The following is a 24,876-nucleotide window of genomic DNA, read 5'->3' on the forward strand; positions in this document are numbered from 1 at the left end:
AGTCCCAAAATTTTGGTGGAATCTTAATCCTGTACTGTGTAACTTTTTGTATTCAGCTCATTGCCGTTTTATGGTTCCTGCTGCAGATGTACTCAACTTAGCCCCATTTGGTCTATATATCTTCTATAACATCTTTGATTGAACAAGTTCATCAGTTTTTAAGTAGCTTCAACAACCTGGTTTCAATGCTAATATAAGCTCCAAGACATGGTTCATATATAACCCCATTGTTTGATATTAAAGCATGTAAGCAGCACGAACTAAGCGACCTCATTCTTTAAGGGATTGTTATTATCCCTAGAGGTCCCGGGTTCAAGCATGACATCTTTAGGGTCGTTTGAGCGTTAATTGTTAAATGGTTTAGAGTCTTTTAAACAGATACTACATTGTAATCACTCCAGACTAGTAAAAAAATATGTAAGAAGCTGAAGTTATTCTGTTCCTATAAGACTATGAAAAGTCTGCTAATTCTGGCAAATTGAGATGTCTGCAATGGTGATTGTTTGATTATTCCTCATCCAAAGTTTGACTGATGCAAACTGAGCTAGAAAATGGTAAAGTTTTTAACTGCAGGATCTTTGGATTCAACCTAAGTCAACTGCAAACCATGGCATCTAAGGCTATCACTCTATTTTATCTCTACTGTTCTCTGAAAATTACTTCTCCATGCATGGATTAAGACTTTTCCCAAAATTAGCTGATCCAGAGTTTAGGGTTTAGGTTCTAGTAACTGAGGTTGTTTCGTGTTTTATATGAACTAACCATGTTCGACACATTTCAGGATACGAGTATCTATACTTGTGTTGGATACATACTAATATTCGAGTCCGAGAAATATAGGCCTAATTGAGGAGAAAAAACACAAATCTGAATTAAAACAAACTAGACTTGCTTCTTAAATGAAACACACGTAAAGAGTAGCAAACAAAACAAACATTGGAATCAAATAGTTCAGTAATTACAATAAAACATATTTGATGTCCCAGGAAAAAATAAACCATAGTTGAGCTCCAAGAGCTCAATCAAATATAAATTAAAGCTACAAACAATCAACATACTGCAGATGCAATAACCTGAAAAATCCACCTAGATTTCTTCTTCCCCAAGGTACAAGCCAACAATCCCAATTGGCCAAAATCTTCCCAAATCACTGTCAACAATCAACATGCAAGTGCAACATGAAGTAAAAGTTGGAACGGAAATGAGAAAGTAGTAGAAGTAAAACCTCTTTTTAAACCAAATTGATCGATTGATGGAGAGAATCAGAGGACAGCTTGTTGGCAATGCCGTCGTGCTTCTCTTCTTGGCCCTGAATTCGGGATGGAATGTGAAAACCAGAGAATACACCAGATGTGGTGAATCCAATAGTTGATGAAACAGCTTGATGATGAATGTTTTGTGGGATTTGGTGATGATAATTCTGGTGGTCATCAATTGGTTGGTCTATCCAAGCACGAACCCAGGGCGTGTTACTGGACTGAAGGGGTCCCCTCTGAGAAAAACACTGGTTGGTTTGGCCATAAGCCGGTGGCACTAGCTGTTGTGATGGAGTGCCAAAGAGAAATCCACCGTCGTTGCAACCGCCACTGTCGGCGGCAAACAATCTGTGAAACCTCCCGATCTCCGCCGGTTGCTGGTGGTGGTGCTCCCATCCAACATTTAACCCATCGAAACCTGCTAATGCGGTGGTTCCAGAGAATAAAACAGCTTCACTGTTGTGTCCCGGAGCTGTAGCAGCTTGGTGTTCACGGTGGTGATGCAAAAGAATCGGCTCCGGAAATGCCTGAAGAGATAGCCGTAGATCTTGACAATGACTGATAGTGATAGTATCGGCAATCTCATCAGAAACGAATGAAACCGGAAGAAAACCGGAATTATTGTTATCCAAGTCATCTCCAATCTCTCGTTGCTCGAGACTTTGAACTTGGTTTTCGATGTGAAAATCACCGGCTGCTGCTGTTGCTGCGTTTGGATCTTCTTGCTTGTTGGGTTTCTTCGTTGAAACCAAAGGGTTCCATGGAGGAAGCTCGGCGAGCTCGTCAATGGCGGATTTGGCTTTTTTAATAAGCCAATCTACAGCTTTGCTGGGACGGTCGTATCCAAGGCGGTCTTGGACGTCGTAAAATTGGATGGCGGTGTGAGCCGAGAGACGTACACGTCGGTCTCGAGGACCTTTGGCTGTGCAAACCTTACTGTGACGATCTTTCCTGCCGGTTGATCGAACAATGTGACCTCCTTCAACCTCCACGATCTCTCCTCCAACTTGCTTTATCCTTAACCTTGACGATGTTGCAGCTTGGGGGTGATTTTCTCCCATTCTTCTTGCATGTTCGATTGATTTCGATGGTGATAACGACGACTCCTCGGAGGATCCCAGCTCAGATCCCTAAGGGGGTGTTTGGTTCAAGGAATGTGGGATTCCCATAGGATGGGAATTCCACATTCCCATGTTTGGTTGACCGGGAATCTCATTCTCGGTAATGTTTTATTACCAATAGTAGATTTTTTGGGATATATTACCGGGAATGTCATTACCTCCCTTCCCTTAGGTATTGTAACATTACCGGCGTTTTGGACTAAAATGCCCTTAAATTTTTATTTTTTTTCAAAAATATCCTTCTTCTGTCATTGAATAATAAAAATTCTACGAATGTTAAATTACAAATTTATCCTTAAATTATTTTAGATTTACAAAAAAAGTCTATAATTAAAATTTTTATATGAAGTTTAGGGGTTAAATTGTTTTTACCCTTTCATTAAACATTTTTTATATTTTTAATTTTGTAAAAAAATTATATAAATATTATGAATTTAATTTTTTAAAGAAAATATATAAATATTTTACAATTTGTAATATTATACAAATATATAATAAGGACAATTTGGTCAAATATACATTCCAATAATCTTTTATTCCTTTGACCAAACACGGTAATCTTACATTCCTGCTAAACCAACCAAACACAAAATACAACATTCCCAGTAATCATATTCCCTGGTAATCTTTTATTCCCACTGGTAATCTTACATTCCGTGAACCAAACGCACCCTAAGTTCTTGTTGCAGATTTTAATCAAAAGTTACAGCACTTATTCCCTGTCCAACCCATCTCTTTCGATCATCATTCTTCTCTCTATGTAAACTCAGATTTTACTAATAGAACCTCTCCTTTGTACTATTTTATTCAGTAACCAAATTATGAGAATGGGTTTTTTTTTTTCTTTAACATCCAACAATGACCGGATGCAAAATTCTGCTTAACAAGAATTTTATCGGGAAAAAACCAGAGAGAAAGAAAGAGAGGGAAAGTTGATGTTAGAACAGTATAGGGTGTCTTAGATATAGCTTTGTATAGGGGAAAGTGACGCCAGACAGAATAGTGATTATCTTGTAGGCTAGCTCCGACAGACGATTCACAAGAGAAAATTCGCCCAAAAACCAGAGAAAAAAAAAGTCTTTAGGATTTAATAAAATATTATAAAATCAATAACCATCCAAAAAGCAGTCCACAAGCCGGACTGTTATAGCAAAAAAATCGTCTTTATTCGAATTTTGCCAAAAATAGCAAAATCTCGAAAATCACTCTAAATTGAAATTCGAAATAAAATAAGCAATCTCCCAAAAATCCGGCCTAAATCGGATTTAAATTGACTTCCTAATTAACAATCGAAATATTACCATAAATAGTAAAAAATAACTAAATCTAGTGATTCGGAGGGGAAAACGACAGAATTTGAGGTTTAAAAAAAAGGCCACATGGAGCTTAGCTCATGTGGAGAGCGTGCGCGTCGAAAAGAGCTTTCCGGATTGGGGTCTTATGCGCGATTCTGACACCTGTAGCCAAAGTTATGGCCAAAAGACTGAAACATACTCAAAACGACCCCAATGAGGAACATGTCACAATCAATTCCCGCCTTTGCGCTGATCTGCCAACTCATGGTATCTCAGTGCCATCAACGTGCAATCTGACAGCTCAGCATCATCTGTCTCGGATCCCCCTGCATCAGTCACCCCGGGTTGGAAAGAACTCGTCCTCGAGTTCAGAGTAGTGTCATCAGGATCCACAAAACAATGACTCAGGTGCTTCACATTAAAGACATCAGAAGTCTTCAAGTGACTGGGAAGTCGCAACCTGTAAGCATTATCATTGATCTTCTGCACGACCTCACAAGGTCCAATCTTCCGATCCTTAAGCTTATTATACTCACCAACAGGAAAACGATCACGAGTTAATACAGCCCAAACAAAATCACCAACATCAAAAAGTACCTGACGACGATGATTGTCGACCCGAGTCTTGTACTTGGTATTGCTCTCATGAATGGTCTGTTACACCTGCTCATGGATACCCTGAAGATACTTTGCCATCTCATCTGCTTTAGGACTGAAACGTCCTATACGTGGAATAGGGGCTAAGTCCAACACCCCGGATGGGTTCTGACCATAGACAATCTCAAATGGGCTTAAACCTGTGGTTCTGTTTTTTGATCTGTTGTAGGCAAATTCTGCCTGAGGCAATGCCAAATCCCACTGCTTCGGCTTCGTTCCTGCCAAACACCTTAAAAGGTTTCCCAAACTTCGGTTCACCACCTCAGTCTGGCCATCCGTCTGGGGGTGGTAGGCGCTACTGAAATTCAACTGCGTTCCCAGTTTCCCCCACAGGCTCTTCCAGAAATGACTGATGAACTTAGTATCACGATCTGAAGTGATGGATCGAGGAACACCATGTAAACGCACAATCTCCTTGAAATAGAGATGGGCAATCCGGTCAGCATCCATAGTCTTTCTGCAAGCTACAAAATGAGCCATCTTGGAAAACCTGTCAACCACAACAAAGATAGAATCAGAGGCCCTTTGGGTGCGGGGTAAGCCTAGTACAAAATCCATGCTGACATCGAACCAAGGAGCTTCAGGAACAGGTAAGGGAGTGTACAATCCCGCATTGGTGAGAACTCCCTTAGACCGCTGGCACACATAACAACGGTCCACATAATGGGCCACATCACTAGTCAACTTGGGCCAATAAAATTCAGAAGAGATAAGGGCCAATGTCTTATCTCGGCCAAAGTGTCCCTCATTATGGAGTTCACTTATAATTTGCTGCCTCAATGAACAATCTGGAATGCACAATTGTAATCCACGAAACAGATACCCATTATGCAAAACAAAATCATGACGGTGACCCTCAGTTACCTCCTGAAATATCCTTCCAAAGGAAGGATCAGCTGCATACATATCTGTGAACGTCTCAAATCCTGCAACTTTAGTACTCATGGTGGTGAGAAGTAAGGTACGACGGCTCAGGGCATCTGCGACGCGATTCAAACTCCCTGCTTGGTGCCTCAGCGTAAAAGTGAATTCTTGCAAGTATTCTACCCACTTGGCATGACGTCTACTCAGATTGTGTTGGCCATTGATGTACTTCAAGGCCTCATGATCGGTAAACAGAATAAACTCCTTCTGTACTCGATAGTGACGCCAATGCTTCAGGGACTGAACTATGGCATAGAACTCCAGATCATAAGTGGAATAATTTTTCTTTGATCCCGATAGCTTCTCACTGAAAAAAGCAACCGGACGACCTGCCTGACTCAGAACACCACCAATGCCAACGCCAGATGCCTCACAATTTACCTCGAACACTTTGTCAAAATATGGAAGTGCCAAAACTGGAGCCTCGGTCATCTTCTGCTTGACCAGTTGAAAACTGGCCTCTGCCTCCTCAGACCACTGGAAATCACGCCCCTTGAGGCACTCTGTGATAGGGGCGATCAGAGTACTGAAATTTCTAATGAATCGACGGTAAAAAGACGCCAAGCCATGGAAACTTCGGATGTCATGTAAGGTTCTTGGTCTGGGCCACTCCAAGACTGCATCTATCTTTGACTGATCTGCATGAACACCATCAGTAGACACAACAAAACATGGAAAAGTCACAGAAGTAGTGAAGAAAGAACACTTCTTTTGATTGACAAACAAGCACTCCGTTTTCAGCATCTCAAAAACAGCACGGAGGTGATCGAAGTGTGAAGTCCATGTCGGACTATAAACGAGGATATCATCGAAGTAAACTACAACAAATTTCCCCAAAAAAGGCCGCAAGACCTGATGCATAAATCTCATGAATGTACTGGGCGCATTGGATAACCCAAAGAGCATGACCATCCACTCATACAACCCTTGTGGCGTTTTAAACGCCGTCTTCCGCTCATCTCCAGGCCTTATTCTGATTTGGTGGTAACCGCTCTTAAGGTCAATTTTTGAGAAGATCTTAGAACCAGATAGCTGATCCAACATATCATCTAGACGGGGAATTGGAAACCGGTACTTCACTGTAATTCTGTTGATCGCTCGGCTGTCAACACACATACGCCAAGAACCATCTTTCTTTGGCACTAACAGAGCAGGGACTGTACATGGGCTCATACTCTCTCGAATATATCCCCTCTCCAACAACTCTTCCACCTGTCGCTGCAACTCTTCGGCCTCCTTGGGACTGAGGCGATATGCTGGTCGATTTGGCAAACTTGACCCAGGAACAAGGTCAATTTGATGCTGAATATCCCTCATAGGTGGTAGTCCAGGAGGAAGATCCTCTGGCATCAAGTTAAAGAATTCTGCTAGCAGCCGCTGCACCTCTACTGGTAAATCTGTATCCACGTCTACTGCATTGTTCTCGTAAGGTAGCAAGGCATAGACCACGCCGCCATGCTCAATCTCATCTAAAAACCTGGACATAGAAAGCAGATTAGTATTATGGGTTACTGGGGTAGGAGTAAGTCCTTCCCGCCGGGGTGCCAACACAATCTTTTTTCCCTTGATGCTAAGGGAATATGTATTCTTCCGTCCATCATGAATGACACTGCGATCATACTGCCAAGGTCGACCCAACAATATATGACACGCATCCATAGACACAACATCACACCAGGCATTATCAAAATATTTTCTACCAATTGAAAAAGACACGAGGCATCGCCTATCAACTGTTACCTCACTGTCTTTATTTAGCCATGACAACTTGTATGGCTTAGGATGATGGTCCGTCTTCAACTGCAATTTCTGGACAACCTCCTCGGACACTACATTCTCACAACTGCCGCTGTCAATGATCATTTTGCAGACTTTATCTGCAACTGTGCAAGTCGTGTGGAAAATATTGGTTCTCAACCAATCGTCCCCTGAATCGCCCTTGGGGGTAAGTAGACTCTTGCGAACGACCAGAGTCTCATGACCATCTCCATACAGCACATCATCAGTCTCATCATCGTCATACACGGGTTCGCCAATATCCTCAGTCTCGTCTTCCACGTTTTCCTCAATCAACAAATTTTTGCCCTTTTGACTAGCAGGCTTCCTGCAATCAGTCGCCCTATGCCCTTGTTCACCACAATGAAAACATCTAATAGTAGGGTTAGAATTACCCTGCGGTGGCTGCTGAGCAGGACGGGACTCTTGAGGGCGAACTGGTCGACTTTTGTGATCGCTCCTGATCACTGGTCTCCTGTTTTGCTGTTTTTCAACAGCAAGTGCACGCTGGTATGCTTCCGAAACACTCTACAATGAATGAAGGCTGAGGACATCTTGCAAGGGCTGGCGTAAACCCCCCAAATATCGCGCCACCATCTGCTCCTCCGTCTCAGATAAATCGTTCCGGGCGACCAATTGGTAAAACTCCTCCGTGTAATCATCGACTGATCGCGCGCCCTGCCTCAACGCATGAAGTCGCTGAAATAAGGTTTGCGTGTAGCCGAAGGGAAGGAAGTGGCCCTTCATCTTCTTTTTCATCTTCTCCCAATCAGTGATCTTGGCTTTGCCTTGTCTTTCTCGTGAACGTCGTAACTGTTCCCACCACGCAGATGCTCTGCCCTTGAGTTTGATGGCGATCAGTTTCACTTTCACACGATCGGGGACTTCCTTATATTCAAAAATACGCTCCACTACATTAATCCAATCCACGAATCCCTCGGCCTGTAACGTACCAGCAAACTCAGGGAGATCGACCCGAAAACCGAGGTCTCCATGACGCTCCTCCTGACCACGGTGCTCCCGGAATCCTGCGCCCCGGAATCCTGCGCGATTGTGATATGGGTTTTCGAAAGTGGAATTGGTATCATGATCAGAGGCCTCACGATCCTCGAAATCCTGCGCCGCCAGGCGCTGGGTTAATTCTGCGACTTGCCTCTGCAAATCCGCAATCATCACATCCTGAACGCTGCGATCACGGCGTTGGGCTTCCTCATTCGGAACCTGCTCACGACGACCACGACCACGACCTCCAGCCATTGAAACTGGTGAAATTTCCCAAGAAGATGTTGAAGCTCTGACACCAACTGACGCCAGACAGAATAGTGATTATCCTGTAGGCTAGCTCCGACAGACGATTCACAAGAGAAAATTCGCCCAAAAACCAGAGAAAAAAAGTCTCTAGGGTTTAATAAAATATTATAAAATCAATAACCATCCAAAAAGCAGTCCACAAGCCGGACTGTTATAGCAAAAAAATCGTCTTTATTCGAATTTTGCCAAAAATAGCAAAATCCCGAAAATCACTCTAAATTGAAATTCGAAATAAAATAAGCAATCTCCCAAAATCCGGCCTAAATCGGATTTAAATTGACTTCCTAATGATGATGGTGGTGGTGGTGGCAGTGGGTACAGTTGACAGTAGTTTTGATCAGAGAAGAGATTAAAGATCTATGTTTCATATAATTCACTGCACCTGCTGATGTTCTTTATAGTGATTAGTAAACTAACTCAAAAAATCTCTCTTCCGAACAAATTATCTCATTTCTTTATTATTCTTTTAATTTATTTGTGTGTATGAACAAATACGTCATTTACAGAAAACTTGTATAATTTAATCAAAATATAATTTTTTACAAGAGTCTATTAAAATATTATTATAAGTTCATAAAAAATCATTATCATCATAATTATATTCTAACGTTTAATTTATGAAAAAGATTATTATTTAATAATAATTTATTATTTTTAAATTCTTAGATATTATAATTTATACAATTATTATCACCACTTTAGACAAAAATATCCCTAAAATAATAAATTATTTGTATATAGTTCCTTCTCAAATCTTATTCTTCGGACTTTACTCAAATTGTAAATATAATAATAATATAAAAGTTTAATTTAATAAAATACTAATAAATTTGAGTAATTAAAATTATTTTATATTTTTAATATTTAATATGTTCATCATGTATAATTTTATGAGGGAAAAATGATAATATCGTAAAAACTTATATATCAATACTAAAATTCATTTTATTAACTCTATCGAGAAACTGAAAATCATTAACAGGGATAAATTAGCATTTAGAAAATTTGGTAGAATTTTAACCAAAACAATAAAAATTTTGGCACAATCAAGTTTTAGTAATTCGATTTTATCAATCAAAACCCACATTTATTGCCTTAGCTTTTTACCACTAAGAATTTTCCAATTCACTAACTTAAATTTAACCTTTTAAGGAAAATGTTTAACTTTTATAAAACTATATTTTCAAGTCTTAAATAGAAACATCCCCTATCCTTTACAATGACCGAGATAGAATCACTCTAATTTTTTTTTTAAATAATTATAATTTTTCCCTTTTACAAGGTTTGATATTTGTAAATAATGGATACCTTTTAAGTAGATGTTTAAGAATGAAATAAAAAAAATATACAACAAAGCTTTATACACTATATACAAGAGAAAAAAGATATACAACTATAATTTAGATAGCTATAGTCACATTCTTAAAGTGTTTTGAGGTACTTATATTACGAGGAATGAGTTTTTAGTCATTTATAGTGATTGGAGATGAATTTTTCCTGAGCATTAAAATACATCATGCAACTAAAGTTCCAAAAAAAAATTTTAATATGCATTTTGAAATCTACTTAAAAATATTACGATTGAAGAAAAACATATCATTAAAGTTATTTTAGGACGCAGAGTATCAAAAATTTCATAATTCACTATTTATGAATTTTACTTGTGCATTAATAATATTGTAAACAATATCAAATAGTATCTAAATAGTATTTTTATGATTTATACAAATAAATTTTTTTAGTGATTAAAGGAATGCTTGTTATTACTAGATGTCTTTGGTTTGAGCACTAGCAATTGTAGTAAGAGATACTACTTTATAATCACTTTAACTTAATAAAAAATATTTTTATGATTTAAAAGTTTTTGAAGACATTTTAAAACAATTTAAAATATTTAAATCAATTCAAAATTATATATATATATATAAAAAAACAAAAAAGAAAGCATATTTTTTAGTTTTTAACAACTTTCAAAAATATTTAATAAAATATTATTAAATTTTGATAAAATAAATTTTAAAATTAAATATTTCAATTCATTAGTTATAACATGTCAAAATTATTTTATTCAAAATCAAATTTTATGAATTTTGAAATTTTCTAAAATATTTAATTAAATATAAAATATTTTATGTTTATTTATTATATCAAAATAATAGAAATCAATGTTCACATATTTTACTCAACGGTTTAGTATACTATCTGGTATAGGAGAATGAGATTATCACTTTTACAAATGTGATATTTACTTTTTAAAATCAATTTGATGCATATACTTATTAAACATTACATGTTTGGTATCCAACTTTTTTCACTTCTAAAAATGCTATACTTATTATGTTTTCTATTTTACCAATTTGATACTTGTAGACACTCATTTACTTAAAAGATAGAACTAGCAAGAGTTCATCTGCTAAGATGACTCTTCCACCACCATATCTTTTAAAGCAACAACCACACCAACAAACGTGCAACAACCGAGCAATGAATCTAGTTGCATTAGGATTCTATTGTTAATAGGATTCTAAAAATAGTTAGTTTTTTCACTATAAATACATGTAATCCTCCTTATTTGTAACGGAGGATTTACATACAAGATACAAAGGAAAACACGAAAAAATACAAAGGCAAAGCTATTGTAAACGATTCGAAAAGGAAATAAAAGGTAGCATCTTTTTTTACATTGATTCGTTCATTTCTCGCATGTGCATGTTATTTTTCTTAAGATTTGGTTTGAATAACCCAAAGCGTGGGTTGCGTCGATGACCAAAAAGGGGTGGGGTTTCGAAATTTCGAACCTAGATCTACTCCCGATGCATGTTCATTTTTTTAAAGTATTTAATATTCCCCCTAAGTCAATCTTAATCTTTAATTTACCTTGAAATTTACCCTTTAATTTTAATTTTATATTAATTTCATCCCCTATATATATTTTTTTAATTATATTTTTTATTTATTTACTATATTCCTTTTTTTATTTATATTATATTTTATTATATATCTTATATCATATATATATATATATATATATATATATATATATATATATATATATGTATGTATAGATGTATTAATTTTTCTCCATTTACTATGTATATGTATTTTTTATTAATATTATATTTTATACGTTTTTATATATATATTTTCTTAATATTTTATTTTTGTTTTTATTTATTTATATATATTATATTTTTACTTTATTTTATTTTTTTCTATTTCTTTTCTTAATATCATGTATATCTTTATTTTTTATTTGTTTTACTTAGTATTACATATTTATTATTTTTATTTGTTTTAGTAAATACTACTTTATATGTGTACATTATTTTTATTCCTTTTTAATTTCTTCTACCTTTTTTATTTTTTTACTCCATTAATATTTTTTCTTTATCTGTGTCTTTGTTTTTAACATTTTATTCATTTTGTTTATTTTTATTATATTTTACGTGTTTTGTTATTTTCCATTTTTTCTTGTTTTATTTATTATTCTCACGTTTGTACACTTGCTATCCTAATTCGATTTTATACTTCGCTACGAGTTAAAAGTTTTTATCTTTTAAGGGTATTCAAATCAATCAATTGTAAGTAATTTGAATCGGGTCTGTTAAATTTTAATTTTAATTTCAAATTTTCGCAACTAAGACAACCGACAAATTAATTGGTACCGAAAAGGCGGTTCAAGGGTGCTAATCCTTCCTTGACCGTAACCGACTCCCGAACCCGACACATTTCTGGTAAAAATGCAGATCAGGTAAGATGGTGTCCGACCCACCTAAATTCGTTTTAAAATGGTCGGTGACGACTCCAATCCACATTTTTCAAGTCGAAGCCCAATTTTGGGGCCCAACCGAAAGACGGTTACGACAGCTTGGCGACTCCGCTGGGGACAGGTAAGTGAGTCAGGCCGAAATTAATTTTCGGTTCTCTTTTTTTTAGCGAAAATTACAAGTTTAAATTTTAATTTATTTATTCGATTCCAATTATTTATCTTTGATTATTTTTTTTCAAGTAAATAGTTGTACTGACGTTTTTTCAATGATTTCAGATTTTTGAAAAGTTTCCATCTCTAGCTCTATACCCGAGCTCCGAACCCTTTTAAGTGGGGGTGAAAGTGACGCCTTCGTGTGAATTTATTCACCGTGCGGGCCTAGCAAGTAGCCTTCGGGATTCATATACCTTATGGCTTCGTGTGAATTTATTCACCGTGCAGGCATAAGGGAATGTTTCCTCTCGAGTTTAACTTAGTCCACATAAGGTTGTAATGGGCTTAAGATTAAGGGTTTGGTAAGCCCAAGGGGGTATCGGCAAGGAGAACTCGGGTCCTGTTTTTTAGAACATAAACTGGAAGGCTATGGAGAATTAGAGCCCACCCCAAAACCTCATTCCAAACCCTAGGCTTCTTTGTTTCATGCTTTACTTTCTGTTCAAAACATGCGAACTAGACAAATATGCGGTTAGGATTTGTGTGGAATTAGCATGCGGGATAGAGATCATGTCCGAGTAGGAATTAAAGCATGCGGGGTAGATATCATGTGGGGTATGACCTTTTATTTTCATTATTATTATCTTTACCTTACTAACTCTTTTAAATTTTTCTCTCTTTTATTTTATTTCCATCATCTGCATCATTCAAAAGAGGTGTTGATACACACAAAAAAAACGTGTTCGTTAACCATAAATAATTTGCATTAATGGACAAAGGGGTTGTAATACAAGAGATGAAAAACGCAGGGGTCCGGCTATGGTCAGAAAAGACTCAGAAAGAAAATGAGGACAATTTGCAAGACAACTATGTGTCACATTCGATCAAGAAGACATGGTGCCCACAATCAAGTACATCAAAAGTTAACTTTTCAAAAATGGGTTGACAAAGGTGGCAGGGGCAAGACGAGAAAAAGGTTACTGACCTCGAGAGTCCATTTAAAGAAAACAAGAACAAGATGGCAAGTCACTGTCGACAAATTCAAGAAACAAGCAAATGAACTTCGGATAATCCCTTTGATGGAGGATTTCAATGGAATTTCCGATTCAGCAAAGGATGAAAGCCAGAGATGCAGTTATTCGACAATTTTTGGGAACCAGTACAAAAAACAACTCAACATTTTCACGGTTCATCCAGAGAGGTCGGAGTGGTTCAACAGGTTATTCAACCGGTGAAAGACGAAGGCAAATGACTAGTCAACTTGTTCTGGGTCTAGAGGATTTAGTCCGGATATACCTTTAAATATGTTTATTGTCTCTTAAAAGATAAAACACTTTTGTCCCAATAAAGGTTATTTACAGTAACAGACATATTTTTGTATCAATGCCTCGAACATTTCATGCATTTTTGCATTTTGCATCTACATTTCATTTTAAGCATTTTCATAAACATGAAATTTATTCATGGAGAATTCGATGAAGTGGTTTTAACCACATGACACCACATGGAAGCAAGATTGTAACATCAAAAGAAAAAACTGAAATCATAACGAATGAGCTCGATCAGCTGGTTGTACGACTAAGCCTGCCAAGATGATATGAGAAAATAGTCTACATATCCTAAGGGCTACGATGTTGAAGTTGTTTGCAGTTGCCACATAGGATGCTCCAAACATTTCTTTGAGAACTATAAGGCGTTGAAGCGCGAGATCCAAAACCTGATGGGTTCAAAGGCACGGACAGCCGAAGAAGGGGCATTGCATATATCATTTGCACTTAGAGGATTGTTTTGTTTGAACACGTCTTTGATCTTTCATGTTCGCTTAATCTTTTAAACGATTGAATTTATGCTACTTTTTAAGGTGGAGCAATTAAACAAATCTTAATCTTTAGTTTTTCGAATATTAAATGAATTAAGGATTCTTTTAATTCTTCAAGAATTATGGATTTTTGACACATGACAAGGTTAGACCTTTCTTATCCTGTCTCAACCCCCAAAATAAAATACCTTGATTCGTTACCCAAAATAACTCATGGTCATTACCAAAAAGACCAAATTTTGACATTACCCCCCTTTGAAATTTTTTAACAATGCCTTTATCTTTTTGATACACACATACATCATTGTCTTTTTAGACTCAAAAATGATATTTTTATACCATTAAAACCCAAGGCATTGAGTTGTTCATTTGAACATGAACATTATTCTAAGACACAACTTGGGGCATCTCGTAGGGAGCCTGAACATTGAGACATGTTGGGGGTAAAAAGCAGAAAGAAGAATTCACTCGAAATAATTCTACCATGCATTAATTAAACTATTTTCATGTGAATAAAATTAATCCTGAAAATCTATCCCCCTGGGGATACCTCTTCTGTGAGGACTTCCATGTATGAAATGATGAACGACTTTCTTTCTTCATCTCTTCACAACAGGAGAAAATATATATCCATTGTGTCCCTTTTTAAGCCTATAGTATTTTTCTTCTGATTCAACCCTAACCAAAGATCACCCTCCACACTGGGGGCAAGGTGGAGAAAATCTGCTCGCATGAGTGAAGACATTGATTCAGATGAGATACCGAAAGGTGAACCAAATGCCAAATGCGAAGATTCAATCAGAACAAAAAGAGAAAAAAGAGAAAAAAAGCAAAGAGAAAATAAAAAGAGAAAAAACAAAGGAAAATTGAAGAAAAAAGAAGACAATATGCATATGCAAAGATTCTCTCGATTCAAACGACGCATCGAGATTCAAACTATGAGATTGATCAAATCACTGAACCACTTCACTCAAAGATCATAGAGCATCAAATGAGATTGATCAAGCACAATCATTTCTGAATTACTGAATCACTCCACTTGAAGATCATAGAGCATCAAGAGAGACACACATAATTGAGCAAGATATGATTGAAGACATCAGAATGAATTGATCCTTGGTTCAATCACCCTTAAACACTTGTTTGAGACTTTTATCCCTTTCTTTCATAACCATGAACCATGACCTGCGTTACGTGCCTTAAAAGTCCCTTCTAATCATACATGGATTTCTAAACAGAAGAGACTATCTTCAGATTTCATCCCGCCCATCAGGACTAATCGTTATTTGCAAAAAAACAGTGTAATTAATATATGATAGAGAAAAATAACAAAGGGGGGTTCAAGACGTAAATTACGAATGACGTCTTGAAACCAAAGAAGGATTCGAGTTGAAAACTTGAAAAGGCGGCTCGAATACGAAAATTGGGCAGCTGAGGCGATCGCACAAATTCCTTGATAAGGCATCCCACAATCCGAGCATGACCATGAAAGTTGAGAGTCGAAGAACCTTCCAGTAGAGGAGCATACAAGGTACCCCATCAAACCTTTGAGCATCAAATAAACAAAAAATGCCAAACCTTTGACCAAACACAATAACCTGAGACTTTTTATCCTTTCCTTACTTAACCATTTCCCAAAAATAGCTTTGATCTTGGCACGTGTCAAATAGCTATAATTTATTGAAGGATTAACATTGTAATTAATTCTTTGATATCCATTGAACTCTAGTTTTATGATTCGTCTCAATTGTAAAACCGTGAAAGGGGCAATATTTTTAAAACTTCTGATTAAACATTTTTTGAAACTCTTTTAATTGATATTTTCAGAACTTTGAAAATTAAAGAGAAACATTTTTTCAAACAAGACAATCTCTCTAGAGTGGATCTTGGTAAATGACATGTGGCTCTCAGACAGTAATCTCATGCTTAGAATTAATGTTGAGGCAAGAAATGAGGAACAATAGGGGCACTTTTAATGTTGGGGCATTTTTGGAGATTCAACATTGAATATTGGGGCATCTCCGGGGATTCAAAATCCTAATGCGAACGATCAGATCTTTCGAAGGATTTTCCTGCACATGTAGGAACTAGCAGGCACAAAATGAGATTCTGTCCAAGGAATAAAACAAAAACTCATCCATTATGCATATATTTTAGAGCATCATATTTATCATTTTTTCACATACATAAGTTTTGCAGCTTTAGAGTCAAGTTTCAACTTCAAGGCGAAAGATACTTGATTCAAAAGAGTTTCTAAAAATTGATGGTGATTGCTTAACTCAGTAGCAAGAAGTCACACTTCAACCAACTCAACAGATTGAAAGATCGACATTCATTTTCAGATTCAACATTTCCAATATAAATTTTGTCTCGCTTGAGACAGTCTCATTTAATGCAGATGATTATCTCACTTGAGATTGCTTTTCTTAAAACAAACTTTGTCTCACTTGAGACTGTTTCACTCGAAAGAAGGCATTTCATTTCACTCAAGACTATTTTTAAAAAGAAGATTTTATCTCGCTTGAGATAGTTTCCCTTGAAACAAAATATTGTCTCCCTTGAGACAATTTCTCTTGAAACATAAACATTGAAAACATTTCCCTTGAAACGAATTTTGTCTCTCTTGAGATAGTTTCCCTTGAAACAAAATTTTGTCTCCCTTGAGACAGTTTCCCTTGAAACAAAATTTTGTCTCCCTTGAGACAGTTTCTCTTGAAACATAAACATTGAAAACATTTCCCTTTAAATAAATTTCATCTCTCTTGAGACAGTATCCCTTGAAACAAATTTTATCTCTCTTGAGACAGTTTCCCTTGAAACAAATTATTTGAATATGTTTTATTTGAAACAAATTTTATCTCCCTTGAGACAGTTTCTTTTGGAACTAAGTTTTGTCTCTCTTGAGACAGTTTCTCTTGAAACAAATTTCGTCTCTCTTGAGACAGTTTCCCTTGAAACAAAATCTTTGAATTTATTTCCCATAAAACAAATTTTGTCTCCCTTGAGACAATTTCTCTTGAAACACAAACTCTTCAAATTTATTTCCCTTAAAACAAAATTTTGTTTCCCTTGAGACCGTTTTCATGAAACAACAAATATCTTTGAGATCGTTTCCCTTGAAACGAATTATATCTCTTTCGAGACAACTTCTCTTGAAGCATCATCTGAACCATTACACTCAACTCAGACACATACTTGAGATGGTCGAGAAGCATTTCACAAATCAAAAATAGAATGTGCACATCAGATTTGAACGTTTGAAGAATTCAAGATCAGGGATCAAAACTTGAAGATTCAAGAATCAAGATTCCAGACAGGCAAACGGAGATCGAGATTTCTCTCCAGAGCCCCAAGATAACATATGTTGCATATGCATTTTAGGCACACCTAAGAGCATTGCATTCATAGCATCACATATATGCATAACTTTTTCAGGTTTTAGCTAGAGTCAATTTCAACTTCGCGGCGAAGGATATTGAACTCAAAGCGAAACAATTTGCTCGAGAGTAGATTTCAACTTCACGACGGAGAATATCTAACTCGAAACCAAACTTCATAATAAAGGGGTCATCCACGGTTTCAACTTCACGGCGAAGGGAATCGTGTCCACCCGCAACATACAATACTTGGATTTCAACTTCACGACGAAGGATATTCAAGTCAAGGCTTAACTTCACGACGAAGGAGCCATCCGCGATTTCAATTCCACGACGGAGGATATCGTACCCGCACATCCACAATTTCAACTCCACGACGGAGGATATCGTGCCATTTGAGGCTCAACTTCACGATAAAGGGGTTTTCCAGTTTCAGAGCCAATTTCAACTTCACAGCGAGGGATATTGGACTCAAGACAACATAAGCTCAACTTCACAACGAAGGGGCGACTGATTGTCAACAAACAACTTTTCAGTTTCATTCAGAGTCAATTTCAACTTCACAGTGAAGGATATTGAACTCGAGACAACACAAGTTCAACTTCACAGCGAAGGGGCGGCTGGCTGTCAACAAACAACTTCCAGTTCCAGAGCCAATTTCAATTTCACGACGGAGGATATTAGACTCGGAACAATACTACCCACTTGGATTTCAACTTCACGATGAAGGATATCCAATTACCAGGCTCAACTTCACGACGAATGGGCCACCTGCGGTTTCAACTTCACGACGAAGGGGAATCGTGCACACAAGCATCATCCATCTCTAGATTGGATTTCAACATCATGACGAAGGATATCCAACTCAAAGAAGGGTTATCTATCACCAAAGACCTTCGAGTTCGATTACATTCAACTCAGAGGTAAATTAAATTTACAGCATAGCTCAAGGCAAGAAGGGCTATCTGTCAACGAAAATTGTCGAGTTCGATTCCATTCAGCTCGATGACACCTCAATCACACTATTGTCCGGCTGCAATCGAGGTTTTCAAGCCGAGAAGAAGATCTGGGTTAGCCGTGCCTTAGTAGCAAGAAGCCTTTTTTCCGTCAGCATAGCTTAAGTCGAGAAAAGCTATCTGTCAATGAAGACTTTTCGAGTTTGGTTTCATTCAGATCGAGAGCATATCAACCACATTATGGAGTCAAGGGATTACTTTCCAGTCGAATTTTTAGCCAAGGTATTTAAACCGAGAAGAAGACTAAAGTGGACTACAACGAGAAGCCACATTCTGATTCAAATCATTTCAATATGGACTCGACTTCGCGACGGAGGAGCCATCCGCAACTCAATTCGACAGGGAGTTATTCTTCAACTCCACTGAACGAAAATTTGTGTCTTTTTATCTTTGTCCTATTTTTCGTTCCACGAAAAAGGACAAAGAGGGGAAGCTGTAGACACCCATTTTCTTAAAAGATAGAACTAGAAAGAGTTCATCTCCTAAGAGGACTCTTCCACCACCATATCTTTTAAAGCAACAACCACACCAACAAACGTGCAACAACCGAGCAAGGAGTCTAGTTACATTAGGATTCTATTGTTAATAGAATTCTAAAAATAATTAGTTTTTTTCACTATAAATACATGTAATCCTCCCCATTTGTAACGGAGGATTTACATACAAGATACAGAGGAAAGCACGAAAAAATACAAAGGCAAAACTATTGTAAACGATTAGAAAAGGAAATAAAAGGTAGCATCTTTTTTTACATTGATTCGTTCATTTCTCGCATGTGCATGCTATTTTTCTTGAGATTTGGTTTGAATAACCCAAAGCGTGGGTTGCGCTGATGACCAAAAAGGGGTGGAGTTTCGAAGTTTCGAACTTAGATCTACTCCCGAGGCATGTTCATTTTTTTAAAGTATTTAATATTTCCCCTAAGTCAATCTTAATCTTTAATTTACTTTAAAATTTACCCTATAATTTTACTTTTAAATTAATTTCATCCCCTATATATATATTTTTAATTATATTTTTTATTTATTTACTATATTCCTTTTTTATTTATATTATATTATTTTTATTATATATATCTTATATCATTATATATATATAGATGTATTAATTTTTTTCCATTTACTATGTATATATATTTTTTCTTAATATTATATTTAATAAGTTTTTATATATATTTTTTCTTAATATTATATTTTTTGTTTTTATTTATTTATATATATATATATATGATTTTTTTACTTTATTTTATTTTTTTCTATTATTTTTTTCTTAATATCATGTATATATTTATTTTTTATTTGTTTTACTTAGTATTACATATTTATTATTTTTATTTATTTTAGTAAATATTATTTTATATGTACACATTATTTTTATTCCTTTTTAATTTCTTTTACCTTTTTTATTTCTTTTACTCCATTAATATTTTTCTTTTATCTGTGTCTTTATTTTTTAACATTTTATTCATATTTTTTATTTTTATTATTTTTTTACGTGTTTTGTTATTTTCTATTTTTTCTTGTTTTATTTATTATTCTCATGTTTGCACACTTGCTATCATAATTCGATTTTATACTCCGCTACGAGTCAAACGTTTTTATCTTTTAAGGGTATTCAAATCAATCAATTGTAAGTAATTTGAATCGGGTCTGTTAAATTTTAATTTAAATTTTGAATTTTCGCAACTAAGACAACCAACAAATTAATTGGTACCAAAAGGGCGGTTCAAGGGTGTTAATCATTCCTTGATCGTAACCGACTCCCGAACCTGACACATTTCTGGTAAAAACGCAGATCAGGTAAGATAGTGTCCGACCCACCTAAATTCGTTTTAAAATGGTCGGTGGCGACTACAATCCACATTTTTCAAGTCAAAACCCAATTCCAAGACCCCGCCGAAAGACGGTTACGACAATACCTATAGTTTTTAGACATTATGCATTTGGTATCATTTGTGTAATGTTTGACGGCATAAATGATTAAAAAAATACATAGACTATGCACATTTTTATTAGATATCTAAATTATTATTTTTATTAAAAAAGATTCTTAAATTATATTTTTTTATTTATTATTATTTACTTTCCAACCGATGTTTTCAATAAAAAAATCTCAACGAATTTTTTTCTCAACCAATTAAATACTGACAAATGATAAATATTATTTTAAAATTATTTTAAATTGAGGTAAAAATATTTTAAATTTTATATATTTTCATTAAATATGTACACTCATTATAAATTTTATTTATATATAATAAAAAATTATATACTTTTATAATAATTTAAATTGATATCTTTTATATATTGTAACATTACAAATAAAATTTATTTAAATACATATTTTATTAGAATATTTTTTTTAAAATAATTATTTATCTTGTAAATATTTTTAATAATAATATTAAAAACTAAATAATCTAAGAATAATTTTCTAATCATGTTTCTAAAAAATAAAGTTAAAACTAAATTTACTTTTTCAGCCGCTTTTGTTAGTAATTACTTAGGAAAAAGGGGATAAATGCTTTTTGTTGTATGCCACCATCACAACTTTTGTCAGTGACCTTTTCCGCACCTTTTATTTCCTTCTTTTTATTTTTTTTTATTTTTTTATTTTTTTATTTATTGCTTCACTTGGAAGACACAAGACCAACTTTCCCACGAATTTTCCCTTCCCCCAAACACCCTTTTATGGGGTTCATAATTGGATGGCAAAAAGTATAGAACCCACCAATTCCAGTACAAAATGAAATAGATCTAAGTTTTTATTAATGTTATATTTAGATAAGAATGAACATATAATTTAATATTATAATGATAAATTTATAAATTTTGAAGTATGATCATTCTCATTAGCTCCTTCTCAATTCATCTTTTACATTTTATTATATTTATAATATCATGATTCAAATCTAAAACTTTGTTTAAAGGATCTAACATCTCATCTCACGAGATCAACTCATAATTAATATATTTTAATATACGAGTTAGTAACAAGGATAGATTGAAAGAAGAGTGGATGGGGACAGTCACCCTCTGAAATTTTTAAATTATTATATATTTTAATTTTTTAATATTTTTATTGATAATTAACTTTCTCCTCTATAATTTTAAAAAAGTTTCTTTCTAACATAGAATCATGCATCTATCTCTATTTAATAACAAATTAACTTAATAAATTTTTAGCTTTTCACATGACTTAATTTAAACGAGGTGAATGAATATATCATATATGTTATCTATTTTGAATTGGAGTTTTTTTACTTGAGTTTTATTTATATTTAAATTTTCATTTTCATTTTTTAATTTTAATTTATTCTTTTACAGTATGATAAATTATTGGCTTAAATGCATTATTACCTCTTAAATTATTAATTTTTTATCGAGATGTCACTTAAAGTATTTTTTTAGAATATTTTGTCTCTTAAAATATGAATTGTTACCTCATTTGCTCCAATATGTTAACTCTATTAAAAATATGAGGATAAATTATATATTCAGTCCCTCAAATATTTATTTGATTCTATTTTGATTACAAAACTATTATTTTTTCAAAAATATTATTAAACTTATGTTATTGTTTCATTTTGTTTACCCAATTTGATTTCATTTATTTATTTAAATTTATAATATAAAATATTTATTTATATCACATATTTTTTACTCGACACATAAATTTAATTTATAATAATAAATAATATTATGATGTAAATTAAATAATATATTAAGTTAATCGTTCTTGAAATTTTAATAAAAGATATTAACTACTAAATTAAAATATCATATATATTTTTTGAAATAAAATAGAAATAATTGCCCGATCATTTAATGGATCCGAGCTCAAGAAAAGTTCCAGTCATGGAGTTTGATGTTTAAGTACGTAATCCATTTCCTAATTACAAATATTGTTATGAGGAACGTGTAAACATCTAAGTTTAGTGTAGCTCTATGAATTTGTCAATTTTTGTAGGGGTTGATAACCGTTCTGGTGAATGAAAATGGATTCAATACTGACAGGGTGATTCTTCATATTTTTATTTTTGAAAATATTTATGATATTTTAATTTAATATTTTATATTAAAGTTTTAAGTATGAATAATATAATATATTATTTATTATTTACTTTATAATATTATTTATTATTATAAATTAAATTTATGTCAAGTAAAAAATATGTGATATCAATTAATTGTTATATATTATAAATTTTAAAAATAAATTGAATCAAATTGGATGACTAAAACGAAGCCAAACTTAAGTTTAGTTATGATTTTTGAAAAATATAGTTGTGTGACCAAAATAAAACCACATGAAAAAGTTTAGTGACTAAATATGTTATTTCTCTAGTGTTTTCTAACGAAGTTAACTGGTTGAAGTAAATAAGATAGCGACTTATATTTTAATGGATAAAATATCCTGAAAAATACTTTAGGGACAATTTAATAAAAAGTGTATTGTTTAGGGACAATGTTGTATTTAAGCTTGAAATATTTTATAGCTCAAATAATGATTAAATTTTTGTTATGTTAATAATTATGTAACAAAAACATAGTATAAAGTTTCAAAGTGTTATTGGATCATTTTAGAATATTAGAGTTCTATGAGTTTAAAAAGACAAGTATAAAAAATAATGATATAAAATAATATGAAAGTATGCAATAGTTTCTTTAATAGAAAAAATATGCAATATGAATATCATTAAATTAATATAAAAACATATACTTTTTAATAATATAAAAATAAAAATAAAAATATATTGAAACTAAATAGAATAATATTTCAAAGTTTATTTTTTTACATTCTAAATCTAATTCTAACCTATCTGAGAGAGAATGACTAAGGAAGGAGAGTGTTGGATATAAAATGAAGGATAACAAACGTGCACAATTTTGTGGATTCGTATTGGATCCGCTTTAATTAGGGTGAGAATGATTATAATATTAGTGGGTAGTGGGCTGGTGTAGATATAAAAAGTCATATATGTAGATGCTCATTTTGTCCGGGATGTTTTATGCATATTTTTATGATTAATTTTTCAGTTATACTAAGTTCATAGGTCGATATTAGCTAGGGTTATTATTAATGACATGTTTGATTTCATTAGGATTACACATTTTGCATGCGGATATGTATTAGTATTGTAATGCCCATATATATATATATATATATATATATATATATATATATATATATGTGTGTGTGTGTGTGTGTGCGTGTGTGTGTGTGTGTATAAAAGTATAAATTGATAAATAAATACTGATTGAATTGTTTTTTATATACAAGCCCGAATTTTTGAAGAAACAAAGAGGTTACAACAGGCCCAAGTTCGAACTAAGCAAGCCCAAAGGCTGCAGCCCACTTGAGGAAACCCTAGGCCCGTTAGGGTTTCCTGTCACCAGTGCCCAGCCGTCGCTCGCCCTGAATTGTTGGATATGCTTCTCATCTAACGGTCCAGATCAAAGGACCACTAGGGTTTTTGGTCCAAGTTCCAGCGCCGCCAAGCTAACACCGTTGGATATGATGAGATCCAACAGCTCCCAGTCCTCCTTGAGCCTCAAGCCAGCGTGTACAGAGAACCCGAGACAGTACGCGAACTTATCGAGGGAGAACCACGCCTGTCGGCCATCCACCGAGACCGAGACCACCACTACCGTCGCCCATGCTCCTCTTGCTCGCACCCATGCCTTGCAGACACGCAAAACAAAGAGACGGAATGGAAGCCAAAACAAAAAAAGAAGCGAGATATATATCATCCAACAGTTATAAATGAAAAATGAGGGGGGAAGAGCTAGAAAAGGGTGATCAATGAGAGAAAAACAGAATCACAAAAATCAGTCATCAACGAGAATCGAAAGAAAAATACCAAAACAAATAGAGAGCACGAACCCATAAACCACATGAAGCTATCCACAACCAAAAACCAAAAGAAAAAAACATCGAGTCACCAGAAACCCGAGAGCATCCAAGAGAGAAAAAGGGAGGATTCTTACCCTCGATAGCTTCAAAACGTTTTCCATCGGAGCAAAGTTGCCTCATTTCCCGAAGGTAAACAATATATCATCGTAAATCTGGGTTGGGGGGAGCCTGTAGCCATAAAAATAAAGGTTTTTATTATTATTTTTACCCTTAGGCTTTGGGTTTTCTGTGGTGAGAGATTCTAAGTTTGGAGCTTAAGGTTATTCACGGGTGGGTTTGCGCATGTACGGGCTCCTCATCGGAGCTTTAGGAAGTGGTGGCCATGGCGGCCATGGTGGTTGTTTAGGTCTCGTTAAGGGTTGAAGGGTTAGGTTGAGTTTGAGATAGTGATTTGAGAGAAAAACGACTGGGGGTTGGTGTATAGCTAGAGTGAAGAAGAAAATGAATCTAGGTTAAAGTTTACCCTAATATCATATATATCAACAC

General features: G+C 34.6%; 1 protein-coding gene across 1 annotated transcript; it reads right to left on the bottom strand.

Annotated features, from left to right (window-relative positions):
* Nucleotides 1–1,216: 1,216 nt before the first annotated feature.
* On the bottom strand, nucleotides 1,217–2,371 carry LOC120121635 (transcription factor TCP4-like). Its single transcript, XM_039140952.1, has one exon. The coding sequence runs from the start codon at nucleotides 2,315–2,317 to the stop codon at nucleotides 1,232–1,234; it is 1,086 nt and encodes a 361-aa protein (XP_038996883.1). The 5' UTR covers nucleotides 2,318–2,371; the 3' UTR covers nucleotides 1,217–1,231.
* Between the last annotated feature and the right edge of the window lie 22,505 nt (nucleotides 2,372–24,876).

This window comes from Hibiscus syriacus, unplaced genomic scaffold (assembly GCF_006381635.1).
Source record: "Hibiscus syriacus cultivar Baekdansim isolate YM2019G1 unplaced genomic scaffold, ASM638163v2 tig00110377_pilon, whole genome shotgun sequence".
Lineage (NCBI taxonomy): Eukaryota > Viridiplantae > Streptophyta > Magnoliopsida > Malvales > Malvaceae > Hibiscus > Hibiscus syriacus.